The 13,309-nt window shown below is 38.0% G+C and overlaps 1 protein-coding gene across 6 annotated transcripts in view; it reads left to right on the forward strand.

Moving 5' to 3' along the window:
- Positions 1 to 13,309, forward strand: part of TPK1 (thiamin pyrophosphokinase 1) — a 465,159-nt gene that overhangs the window by 258,347 nt on the left and 193,503 nt on the right. The window contains exon 1 of one of the 6 annotated variants that reach the window (XM_051849819.2): positions 9,380 to 9,516. The exons of the other annotated variants lie outside the window; for them this stretch is intronic. Within the exon in view, the coding sequence (XP_051705779.1) occupies positions 9,511 to 9,516 (6 nt within the window). The 5' untranslated portion in view covers positions 9,380 to 9,510. Of the gene's footprint in view, positions 1 to 9,379; positions 9,517 to 13,309 lie in introns of those variants that run through there. 6 annotated transcript variants of the gene reach the window in all.

Here is a 13,309-nt window from a genome sequence, read left to right on the forward strand (position 1 = left end):
TTGAAGTACTCTCATATTTACTCCAAGTTAGGCAAAAACTTGAGAATTCCCAATGTAGAGTTCCCTCCCTTAGATATTCTTCGAACTCGACTAAGGAATCTTCTTATAAGTTAGGGAGTTAACAGACTTTTACAAAGTGCCTGTTCTGTTTAAGTCAGTCCCCTGCCCAAGACAATGACCTATAATAGTCTCCAGTGTAAAAGAGAAGACAGAAATAAAGGTAACTGTAGAATAATTCAGACTCTGATAAATGCTTGTAATAACCTACCTCTATGATAAGTGTTATAACTTGTCTCTTTACAGTACATTTAACTTCATTTTGATAGTTTACTCAGCAGTTGTTTCCATATAACCTTCTCTATTTCACTCTTTAGTTTTACATTGGAGAAAATGGATTTTTTTTTTTCTGATGAAACTTTAGCCTTTGCCAGTGAGTCCCTCTGTCACCATTTGTTTAAAGTAACACTCTAGGGCTGGAGTCGTGGTTCAGCAGGTTAAGCTGCTGTTTGCCATGAGAGGGTTCCATGTCAGGTGTCTGTTCCAATCCTGGATGCTCTACTTATGATCCAGCTTCCTACCAATGCACATGGTAAGGCAGGGGATCATGACCCAAGTGCTTGGGCACCTACCACGTATGTAGGTGACCAGGATGGAGTGTCTGGCTCCTGGTTTCAGCCTGGTATATCATTGGCTATTTTGGCTATGTGGGGAGTGACTCAGCAAATGGAAGATGTCTCTCACTTTCTCTCTCACTTTCTCTTTTTCTGTCTGTCTCTCTTTTTCTTTTATTTTTAACTTTCATTTAATAAATATAAATTTCCAAAGTAAAACTTTTGGATTATAGCGGCTTTTTCGCCCCATAACCTCCCTCCCACCCACAACCATCCCATTTCCCGCTCCCTCTCCCATCCCATTCACATCAAGATTCATTTTCAATTATCTTTATATACAGAAGATCAATTTAGTATATACTAAGTAAAGGTTTCAACAGTTTGCACCCACACAGAAACACAAACTATAAAGTACTGTTTGAATACTAGTTATACCATTAGTTCACATCGTACAACACATTAAGGACAGAGATCCTACATGGGGAATAACTGCACAGTGACTCCTGTTGTTGATTTAACAATTGACACTCTTATGTATGACATCAGTAATCACCTGAGGCTCTTGTCATGCGCTGCCAAGGCTATGGAAGCCTCTTGAGTTTGCCAACTCTGATTTTATTTCGTCAAGGCCATAGTCAAAGTAGAAGTTCTCTCCTCCCTTCAGAGAAAGGTACCTCCTTCTTTAATGGCCTCGTTCTTTCCCCTGGGATCTCACTCACAGAGATCTTTCACTTAGGTTTTGTGGTTTTTGTTTTGTTTTGTTTTTGCCAGAGTGTCTTGATTTCCATGCCTGCGAAACTCTCATGGGCTTTTTAGCCAGATCCGAATGCCTTAAGGGCTAATTCTGAGGCCAGAGTGATGTTTAGGGCTGTTGCCATTCTATGAGTCTGGAGAGTTGAGGCCACTACTATTCAATGTGACTATTGATAAGTAGTAACTGCCCTGCCATTTTTCCAAAGATATTTCTAATATATGCTTTTAATTTCCTGTGATCTTTTACTGGGAGGTTTTCTTCCTTTACCTTCTTTCATACTGATGGCTGTGTTTCTGTGTGTAATGCATCTTTAAGCATCTTTTTCAGGGCTGGACGAGTGGTGACAAATTCTTCAATTTCTGTTTGCTATGAAAGGTCTTTATTTCACCTTCATTCACAAATGAGAACTTTGCAGGATATAATATTCTTGGCTGGCAATTTTTTCTCTTATTACTTGGGCTATATCTCGCCATTCCCTCCTAGCCTGTAGGGTTTCTGATGAGAAGTCAGCTGTGAGTCTGATTGGAGATCCTCTGAGAGTAATCTGACCTTTCTCTCTTGCACATTTAGAATCTTTTCTTTATGTTTCACTATGGTGAGTTTGATTACAATGTGTCATGGTGAGGATATCTTTTGTTCATGTTTACTAGGGGTTCTGTGAGCTTCCTGTACTAGGATGTCTCTGTCCTTCTCCAAACCCGGGAAGTTTTCTGCTAGTATCTCACTAAAAAGGCCTTCTAATCCTTTCTCTCTCTCCATGCCTTCAGGAACTCCTAGAACCTGAATGTTGGGTTTTTTAATAGTATTCTGTAGATTCCCGACAATATGTTTTAGATTCCTAATTTCCTCTTCTTTTCTTTGGTTTGACTGTATGTTTTCCTGTTCTCTGTCTTCTAAGTCCGATATTCTCTCTTCTGTTTCACTGACTCTGGTTTTAAGGCTCTCTAATGTGTTTGGCATTTGATCTATTGAGTTCTTCATTTCATTTTGGTTTCTCTTCACTATCACACTTTCCTGTTCTACTAGTTTCTGCGTTTCATTTTGATTCCTCCTTAAGATTTCATTTTCACAGGAGAAATTTTCTTTCCTATCCTGTGTAGATTTATGCAGTTCATGCATTTGTTTTTGATAACTTCTAAATGTTCTTATCATAAATTTTTTGAAATCCATATCTTGCATTTCTTCTATCTCCATGATCTTATTTATATTGGAGTGTCATGTTCATTTGGGAATGTCATGATGTCTTCCTTGTTCTTGTTTCCTCTGTTTTTGCAGTTGTTTGGCATTGTGGAGATAGTCTTTGGTTTCTTCTTTTTTTTTTCCTTGCTGTGGGGGCTTTTCTTGTTATACCATGACTCCAGATTCAGTGGACGGACTGCTTTTGGTGACTCTCTAGAAGCTTGTGCATGTGGCCAGAGAGCTCAGTTTAGTTCTTCAGGGTTAAGGGTGTGCCAAAGGTGACACACCTAGATTTGGCGTGGTAAATCTTCTCTCCCTCTTTTTTTATTCAGAAGGGAAGCAATTCTGCTCAGCTGAGCTCTTCAATTTAAGCCTCGTTCTGTCTAGGCTCTTCCTGCCGTTTTTCCGCCAGCGTCTTGGGCTACTGCGGTTTCGGCTCAGCTGTCTTTCCAGCGCTGGTGTGGAAGAGAAGATTCTCGGCAGCTGGGTTCCTGCGCCCTGGGCGCCCATGTCTTCCACATAGATCTACCATGTCCTTCTAATTCCAGAAGAGTTCCCTCTGCAGTTTTTTCCTAACTCTTCCCTGAGACTTCACTATCTCCACTTTTATTAAACTATCTTTTCCTGGACTATCAGTGAGCTCCCTCCCTATTCTGCCATCTTGGAGCCACCTCCTCTCTCTCTCTTTTACAAGTAAATTGATTTTTTTTTTCAAGAGAGCACCTTTTACCTAACCCCAGCTATCTCTTGGCTAAGCTGTCTTTGTACCCTTTCTGTACTGTTTTCTTCATAGTGTTTGTCACCAACTGACATATATTTAGGATATCTGCTTCTCTTATCTTCATGAGTAGGACATACGCTTCATATGGAAAGGGAATTGTGTGTTTTTGTTCTTTGTCCATAACATCAAAAAGAATATCTGACACACAGTGGATACTTCTTCATTATTTATTGTATGAATATGTATGAGTAGAAAGAATGTTTTTTTAATAAATTCTTATAATCAACTGTTAGGAAACATTATTAAGCATCTGCTATAAAATAAGGAGTTTTATTTCATGGTTCCAGATCTTATTTCACAATAATTGTTTTGTGTTTCTTTGGCAGAATATGGAGATAGCCACTAATATATCCACTGTTTTATGAATATATAAACATAGTAAGATAACATATTATGTATCCACTATTATGTGATTATTTTAGACCATTTAATGATATATACTACTGTAGGATACATATTGTATGCAAATAAGCATTGTACAGCTATATAGTACCTTCTTTTTATTTCCATAATTGATACAACTTCTGGGACCGGGTATATTTTCCAAGTCTAAGTTTCTTGTAAACATCAAGAACTAAAAAATGAGAATACATAGAGATTGTCACATAAACTATTGACATTGTGAACCTGACAAATTTTGCCAACTTTTCTGAAATAATGAAAGCAACGTTGTACAATCCCAATGGTAGCTCTTTCGTGGAGGCATCATAAGATGGTTACAAAGTTATATTACCTTTTTTTATGCCTGTCCATCTCAAATGATACTTTAAACTTAAATTGATAATCTTTATGATATTGTAGAAAGTAAAATGACACAGAAAGCATACTCACACCGCCCCACACATGTTCAGCTATTCATACATCTATAAATACCACACCTTATTTTTTGTATATACGCAATGTTCCTCTCTTTATCAAATCCCAAAGTAACTGCTTATACTCATACATTCAGGTTTTGGAATGAATACTTTGCAGAGTAAGTATTTGATAAGAAACATAGAAGAAGAAAAAGATTTCTGGGCATCAAGTGTTAGAAGGCTGTTTCCTCGATCATTTTGGAGAAGGCTTCAAAAAGGAATTCACATCTCTGTTTCTCCTTTTTGTTAGAGACCAGCAATCTTTTTTATAGTGCAGTGCAACAAGAGAAAATAGATAAAGCTCGTGCTTTGAAGTGACTCTGGAGATGTTGCCACGGATATAAAAAGCTTACTACCTTAGAGGCCGTGGCAACCTAATCCATCCTGCAGAGCAGAAGCCTGCTTTTATGGGCCCCGGGACAAGGGTTAAGTTTATCTGCTTACTAGGAATCTCCATTTGATGACTCACTTGCCAGATAAAATTTCTTATTAATGCAGAGAATTACAGATTTCGCTGGTGTGAGGCTCCTCTGCAGAACGCACGCTGACCTTATATGAAAAGAATTTAAGTTTGATTACTAAAACTGCAGGTGGAGAGAGAAACTATATCTTAAGGACTTCTGTATGAATCATATACATATAATAGAACATCCTGAAATTGCTTAGTAGATTATAAAATTTCTCTTTCTTACTCTGCTTACCCTGTGGTAAGAAGTTACATATTGTAATAACTATATCCGGAATCATGGTTGTACAAATAATAATAGCATCCATATTTTTAAGAAATGATTTGCCTGTAATTTGTCTTGACTGAAAACTGAGATGATGTTCGTGTTCCTCAGAGATCAGGTCAATATACTTTCAGTAGTGGTTAATTAGACTGCATAATAAAGAGAAGGGAAATATATATGCATATATTTGTGTATACCAATATGAGGGTACTTTTAAAACTTCATGGAAAATTGAGTTCAAACATAAGGTCGTTTTGATGAAAAAAATTGAAATTTATGCATAATCTTTTCATAATTTGCATTTCCACAAACTATTGAGTACTCTTCTCCCGTGGGTGTGTGTGTGTGTGTGTGTGCACTTCGGTGTTATATGATGAGCATCACTATCACAGAAAATTCCATTTATGTCAAAGGAGTAGATGAAATTTCATAGAATTTACTTTTACTGCTTCTCTCTTAGTATCTGGAAGTAGAGATATCTTTCTGCTTTCAGGCCCCTCTGCTCTGCCAGGAGCAGTGATCCTGTTTCACATTCCATGGTCAACATGCTATCATCACAGCAAGTGGCATTCTAACATCAGATGCATGGAATAGAAATAAAGATGATACCAACTTCTCTCCTGAATCTACTGTGTGCCTTCTCTCTGAACAGATTTGTGAATCCATATCATTCTTCTGTGAACACCTGGATCAAGACATTTTGAAATTTGAAACATTTTGAAACAGAGTAGGAAATATGAATTCAAATAATATTGATTATATTTTAATTCTATTTCTTCATTTCTGTGAGATATTGGGTGCTTATAAACCTAACCATAGAGCTCTTAATTGGTTTGAAGCATCCATATGAAGGAAATTATTTCAGAGCTGAAATTATTGTACGAATATTATATCTCAGTTTGCAGATCTTCTTGCTTGTGGATGTGCCTACACTTAGTAAAATAATGTGAAGCTTTAAAGTGGACTGAGGATGGTGAGGTGACTCACTGTTTTGTATACTTGGATTAGCTGAAGCCAAAGTACTTGTAAAAGTAAGAATTAAGTCATTAATATCACTGCATTAACAGTTTTAACAAGCTCACCTGGCATTATAAAGTAGTCCAACACAGATCTAGAAACCAAAGTGTTAATAACCAAGTAGAAAATTTGCAGTCAAACTGCTCTCTAGTCTCCCCAGAAGTGGTAAGGCATAATTAACATAAAATATTTATGTTGCACCAGACTGAAAAACCTAAAGATTGTACTAGAGGAGATCTGATAGCCACCTATTATAAACAGTACAATAAAATGTGAAGAGAGTTTTATGCTTTGAAACTGAGAAAATAGTGCACCAAAAATACTACAAATAGCTAAATCTAATTCATTCAGACATGGAAACCAAGGGCTTCATGTATCACTTTAGACAAGAATATGCACTAAGTGTTATTTTATGGCTGAAGCAAAGAAAGAAATATCATGAGACAAAAAAAATGAATATCCAAAAGTCAATGTAATACATCACATTAATAAATTGAGAAACAAAAATCATATGGTTATCTCAATAGATGCAGAGAAAGCATTTGACAAAATACAACACCCTTTCATGATGAAAACCCTAAGCAAATTGGGGTTAGAAGGAACATTCCTCAACACAATTAAGGCAGTCTATGATAAACCAATGGCCAGCATCATATTGAATGGGGAAAAGTTGGAGGCATTTCCATTGAAAACTGGCACCAGACTGGGATGCCCACTCTCACCATTGCTATTCAATATAGTCCTAGAAGTGTCAGCCAGAGTCATCAGGCAAGAAAAAGAAATTAACTTCCTCCTTTCCCATTTGTATCCCTTTAAACTATCCCTATTTGCAGATGCATGATACTATATATAGGGGACCCGATAAACTCCTATAAGAAGCTATTGGAACTCATAGAAGAGTTTGATAAAGTAGCAGGATACAAGGTCAACGCTCAGAAATCAACAGCCTTTGTATACACAGATAATGCCAGGGCCGAGGAAGAACCTCTAAGATCAATTCCATTCACAATAGCCACAAAAACAATAAAGTACCTTGGAATAAATTTAACCAAGGATGTCAAAGACCTCTATGATAAAAATTACAAAACACTAAAGAAATAGAAGACAACACAAAAAAATGGAAAAACCTGCCATGCTCATGGATTGGAAGAATCAATATTATCAAAATGTCCATTCTCCCAAAAGCAATTTACAAGTTCAATGCAATACGATTCAAAATACCAAAGTCATTCTTCAAAGACCTAGAAAAAACGATGGTGAAATTCATATGGAGAAACAGGAAACCAAGAATAGCTAAAGCAATCCTTTACGATAAAAACAAGGCCGGAAGCATCACAATTCCAGACTTCAAGACATGCTACAGGGCAGTTATAATCAAAACAGCCTGGTACTGGTACAAAAACAGATGGATAGACCAATGGAACAGAATAGAAACACCGAAGATCAATCCAAACATCTATAACCAACTCATATTCGACAAAGGACCTAAAACCAACCCCCGGAACAAGGACAGCCTCTTCAACAAATGGTGCTAGGAAAACTGGATGTCCACATGCCGCAGTATGAAGCAAGACCCCTGCCTTACACCTTATACAAAAATCCACTCAACATGGATCAAAGAACTAGAGATGCGCCACAACACCATGAAACTAATTGAGAGCATAAGGGAAACCCTTCAAGATATCGGAATAGGAGAATTCCTGGAGAAGACCCCACAGTCACGGGTAATCAAAGATAAAATAAACAAATGGGATTACCTCAAATTGAAGAGTTTCTTTACAGCAAAGGAAACAGGAAAGTGAAGAGGCAACCAACAGAATGGGAGACATTATTCCCAAACCACACAACAGATAAAGGATTAACAACTAGAATCTACACAATGATCAAAAAACACCACAGAATCAAAACAAACAACCCAATAAAAAAATGCCAAGGACCTTAACAGACATTTTTTAAAAGAGGAAATCCAAATGGCCAACAGGCACATGAAAAAAATGCTCAGGATCCCTAGCCATCAGGGAAATGCAGATCAAAACCATAATGTGGTTTCACCTCACTCCGGTTAGATTGGCTTACATACAGAAATCAACAACAGATGCTGGCGAGGATGTGGGGAAAAGGGACACTAATCCACTGTTGGTGGGAATGCAAACTGGTAAAGCCACTACGGAAGACAGTTTGGAGAGTCCTCAGAAGCCTGAATATAGCACTACCACAGGACCCAGCCATCCCACTCCTTGGAATATACCCAAATGGAATTAAAGGGGAGAAAAAAAGAGCCATTTGCACCTCAATATTTGTTGCAGCTCAATTCACAATAGCTAAGACATGGAATGAACCTAAATGTCCATCAACGGATGACTGGATAAAGAAACTATGGGATATGTACTCTATGGAACACTATACAGCAGTAAAAAACAGTGAAATCCGGGCATTTACAACAAAATGGAGGAAGCTGGAAAACATCATGCTGAGTGAAATAAGCCAGTCCAAAAGGGACAAATATCACATGTTCTCCCTGATTGATGGCAACTAAACGAGCATCTAAAATGATACCCATTGAAGTGAAATGGACACTATGAGAGACAATGACATGATCAGCCCTTGTCCAGACTGTTGAGGAACAACTTACTATTTTATTCCATTTAGTATTTTTGTTGTTGTTGTTGTTGTTGCTCTGTTTGTTCTACATAAGACCACTGGTTGAACTCTGTAATCAATGCACATTCTTAGGCATTTAAAGTTAACAGAAAAGTGATCTCTGTTAAACATAGGAGTGGGAATAAAAGAGGGAGGAGATATATAGGTTGGCACATGCTCACTTGGACTTACCTCCAATGCTGGAACTAGAAATGTGCCAGGGGATTTCAACTCAATCTTACCAAGGAGGCAGGTGCCAATGCCAGCGCACTTGGTAAAGTAATAAGTATAAATACACAACCGATCAAAAAGATAGGTATGTGTCGATGAGATTTCACAAATAAGACCAGTATAAGCAACTAATGAAGGATAGAATTAAAAGGGAGAGAATTATCCTGCAGGGGAAACAGGACACACAGCAGACTCATAGAATGGCAGCACTCCTGCCTCAGAATCAACCCTTGGGACATTCGGATCTGGCTAAAATGCCCATGAGAGTCTCACAGGCATGGAAAGCCATGACACGGTGGCAAAAGACAACCTAAATGAAAGATCCTGGTGAACAAGACCCCAGCAGAAGGAACAGGTCATCAAGGAGAGAGGTGCCTTTCTCTGAAGGGAGGAAGGAACCTCCACTGTGATACGGCCTTGACTAAACAAGTTCAGAGTCGGTGAACTCAAGGGGCTTCTATAGCCTAGACAGCTCATAGCAAGAGTCTCGGGTGATTGCTGACATCATAAATAAGAGTGCCAATTGTTAAATCAACAACAGGAGTCACTGGGTACATGCTCCCCACGTAGGATCTCTGTCCTTAATGTGATCTACTATGAAACTTAAAAACAACAGTACTAGTCGAACAATACCCTGTACCTTGTGCGGTTGTGTGAGTACAGCCTGTTGAAATCCTTGCTTAGTATATTCTAAGTTGATCTACAGTATATGAAGGTAATTGAAAATGAAACTCGATGAAGGGTGGGATGGGAGAGGGAGTGGGGGGGGGCCACGGGAGGAAGGGAGGTTCAGGGGGGAAGCCACAACAATATAAAAGTTGCACTTTGTAAATTCACATTTATTAAATAAAAAAAACTATATAACAAAAAGAAAAAAAAATAACTTAATACTTTACCCTTTTAGTATTTTTTATGTTCTACTTAAAACTGTTGGTTGAACTCTGTAATTAATACACAATTACTCTTAGGTGTTTAATTCTATAACTAGTACTCAAATAGTATTTTATACTTTGTGTTCTGTGTGGGTGCAAACTGTTGAAGTCTGTACTTAATATATGCTAAATTGATCTGTATATAAAGATAATTGAAAATTAATCTTGATGTGAATGGAAGGGGAGAGGGAGCAGGAGAGGGGAGTGTTGTGGGTGAAAGGGAAATTATGGGGCGGGGGGAAGCTATTGTAATCCATAAGCTGTACTTTGGAAATTTAAAAAATAAAAAAAAATAAAAAAATAAAAAATGATGATGCAAGATAGGATAATTGCTATGAAAATTATTACAAAGGCAAAAATGTTAATCTTCTGAGACCAAAATGGTTTGGGAAACTTTCTGCCTTTTCTCAACTTGTCAGGTTGGTTCCCCGGAGCTCAAAACCCAGTTTTCTCAGGAAGAGAAGGAATAATATTTTAGTGTTCTTTCTGATGTTTAACCTTAGTAGGGTCATATATGAGGGTACTTCAAAAAGTGGTGGGAAGTAGGATTAACTTTATTGTGGTGCAAAAAATTTTGAAATCTATTACATGCAAGTTCAAGAAATTATGAAAAATGCATAATATAAAAACTGTGTTTGTATGTCAAGTTCTTTTTTACATCAAATAAACTTTGTAATCCATTTTCTCATGAACTTTTTGAAGTACCCTCATATATTAAAAAATATTTAGCTGTTGTGAAAAATAACTGGTATTTTTTAGTCTGATTTCAAGTTGACATTTTTTATTTGTCTATGAAGCAATAATTTAGCATCTATGTACTGCATTTCTGTAGTACAAACTGTAAATTCCTTTCCTTCTGAATAGCTAATTGTTTATGAAGATGATATGAATCATACTTTCATTTCCTACCTAAATACCATATGTGTTGAAGGTGTTATATAGATAGGAAAATACAAAGTTACAAATAATACATCTTTACGTTTATCATAGCCTGTGTAATTCAAAGGGAATATCTTTTCCTTAGAAATATCTTCATATGCTGACAGCATGTATTTTGAAGACCATTATTAACTCCAGCAGGTTTTTTCATATCCTTTCTATTTATTTACACAGACTCTGTATTTTGTGATTTTACTCATAAATATATTCCTTACACCTCTCCTCAAATAATTTAATTTCCAGCCAAGATAAGTTGAATACAATCACGTTAAAAAAAAAAAAAAAAACTACGAAGGTGTGTTTTATTTATTCTATTCAACTCTCCTTGCCACTCACTCCCTGATACAGAGAAATATAATTGCATGCAAATTTGCTCTTGCTATTCCTTAGTGTATTTACAAGGGGAAGAAAAATAATAATTTCTGCATTCTTAAAGATATCACACTGTTGCTTTTGTTTATGTGGAAAAAATATCCCATCCCTAGGGATTGTATTGTTATGGCTTGAGAGCCTGGATTCCAGTTAATGAAGGAAATATTAGTACTCCAGTCAGCTTTGTGAGCAAAGACAGCATTATTATTACAAGCAGGCTTGAAATTTTAACTAAGAAATTCAAAGCCTGCCTAGAGTAAGCCAAAACAGCATCTCATTATTCTGGGAGTGAACTGAGTCATTGTCCTGTTCACTGTCTGACCAGGGTACCTGAAATTAAGTACTTTCAGAGATTCTTCAAGGCAATATGAAGGTCAATAAAGAAAAACTCTTCCGTATCTAAGCAATATGTACAGTAAGGGAGGAGAGGTGGTCAGGATAGTCGCCAGAGTTAGGCTGTTAGGGACCAACATATGGAGAATCCATAGTCTCTAGTTCAGGAATTTGCACTGTGATAATCCTGTAAGGCTGAACAGAAAATTATAAGTTAGAAAAAACAATGTTGCAGTTGTATGCAAGCTGAATTGAAAGACTGAAATTCTAAGGACTGTAATAAAACAACCAGTTACAATGTATAGTTTGAAGAATAATACTTAAGTCATTTTCTCTGTCAAGAATTTGAGAAATGAATTAGGGACCTTAGAAATCAGGCTTACAGTGTGTACTGGTAACGCTTTATTTATTTATTTATTTATACATACATACCTGAGTTGAAGCCTCAACACTCTTACCTGTTCAGCTAATAAGCATCTATAATACGTGTGCCAGCATAGTATAGCCACTGTGCTATTGCAGGTTGAGAAATGCCAATGAATGAAGCGACTCTCAGAATCTGCTGTCTTTTGAGGTGTGAATGCTCATATGAGAGATTATCGTGAATGTTGTCACTGGTGCTACCATAGAAATCTGATAGGATAGGTGACACTGGAAGTGGACCCTTTGCAGGACTCTCTCCTAGTGTAGGTGGTGAATCAGCTAAGTCTTGAACACATAACAAGAGCTGACCAGAATAAGGGGAGTGTTTCTTCTGGGTATTCAAAGTTAAGGCTAAAACCCTAGGTGTGGGGTGTTCCAGAGAGAGAATGTAGTAACCACGCATACACTGGGTGAGTGCTCTTCAGAGAGGTATAGGGCCAGCCGTACTAGCAAGGTTATAGAAAACAGGCTACCTATGGTTTTATGCCAGAGCTTTTACTAGGGGATTGTGTTTTATAATGGACAGGAATGTTAAAATGGATCCTTATCCTTGTCTCTGTAGTTTTGCAAATGCACTCTTGTGCACCTCGTTCATTTTCCAGGTATATACATGCCCTTCCTCCTCTTCCTTTTTAAAAAACTTTTATCCAAATAACATGTTGAAATACAATTTTGTATGAACATATGCTATAGACTGAATGTGCCTCCCCCAGATTCATATCTTGAAATCCTCATCCCTTGTGTGATGTTATTTGGAAGCTAGACCTTTTGGGGTTGGTTAGGTCATAAAAATGGAACCTTTATGAAAGGGATTAGCCCTTATTGTGGGGAGCAACTGGGAGCAACTCGGACTAGACTAAGTTACTGGAATTAAGACTTATTCTATGCATCTGCTCTCCCACAATATGGCGCTGGGAAAGGAGGAAACAGCTTCTACACAGCTGCCTCCAGTTCAACCAATAAACAGCAGGACCTGCTCCTGATTGGAGGAGAGCAGCGTACTCGGCGTGTGGGCAGCCGAGTTGGGATTGGTGGAAGAGGACTATAAAGGAGGAGAGAGCCAACATGCACCAGGAATATCTATCTGAAGGAACACCTGTGCAGCCCCCGAGAGAGCTGGCCGGCGGTGTGCCGCTCCCCTGCAGAAGTGGGGAAAGTGGCTAGGGGGAACCGCCCTTCCACGGAGGTGGAAGGGACGGTAGCCAACCTGGGAAGAACCAGCAGCAAACCCGGGGAGGGCCGAGCAGACAAAAGAACAGCGCAGGGTCCTGTGTCGTTCCTCCACGAAGAGGGGGAGCGACACTTATAAAAAGGAAATAAGTTTGCTTCCTCTCTCTCTGCTCTTCTCCTTTTGAGAATAGAAATAGATGTTCATCTGCAAACGAGAAAGCAAGTCCTTAGCAAAACTGAGTCTCCTACTACCCTAATCTTGGACTTCCCAACCTCTAGAATTTTGAGAAATGTTTACACTACCCATTCCATAGCAGCTTGTTACAGCAGCCTGAGCCA

The sequence above is a fragment of the Oryctolagus cuniculus genome, chromosome 3 (assembly GCF_964237555.1).
Source record: "Oryctolagus cuniculus chromosome 3, mOryCun1.1, whole genome shotgun sequence".
Lineage (NCBI taxonomy): Eukaryota > Metazoa > Chordata > Mammalia > Lagomorpha > Leporidae > Oryctolagus > Oryctolagus cuniculus.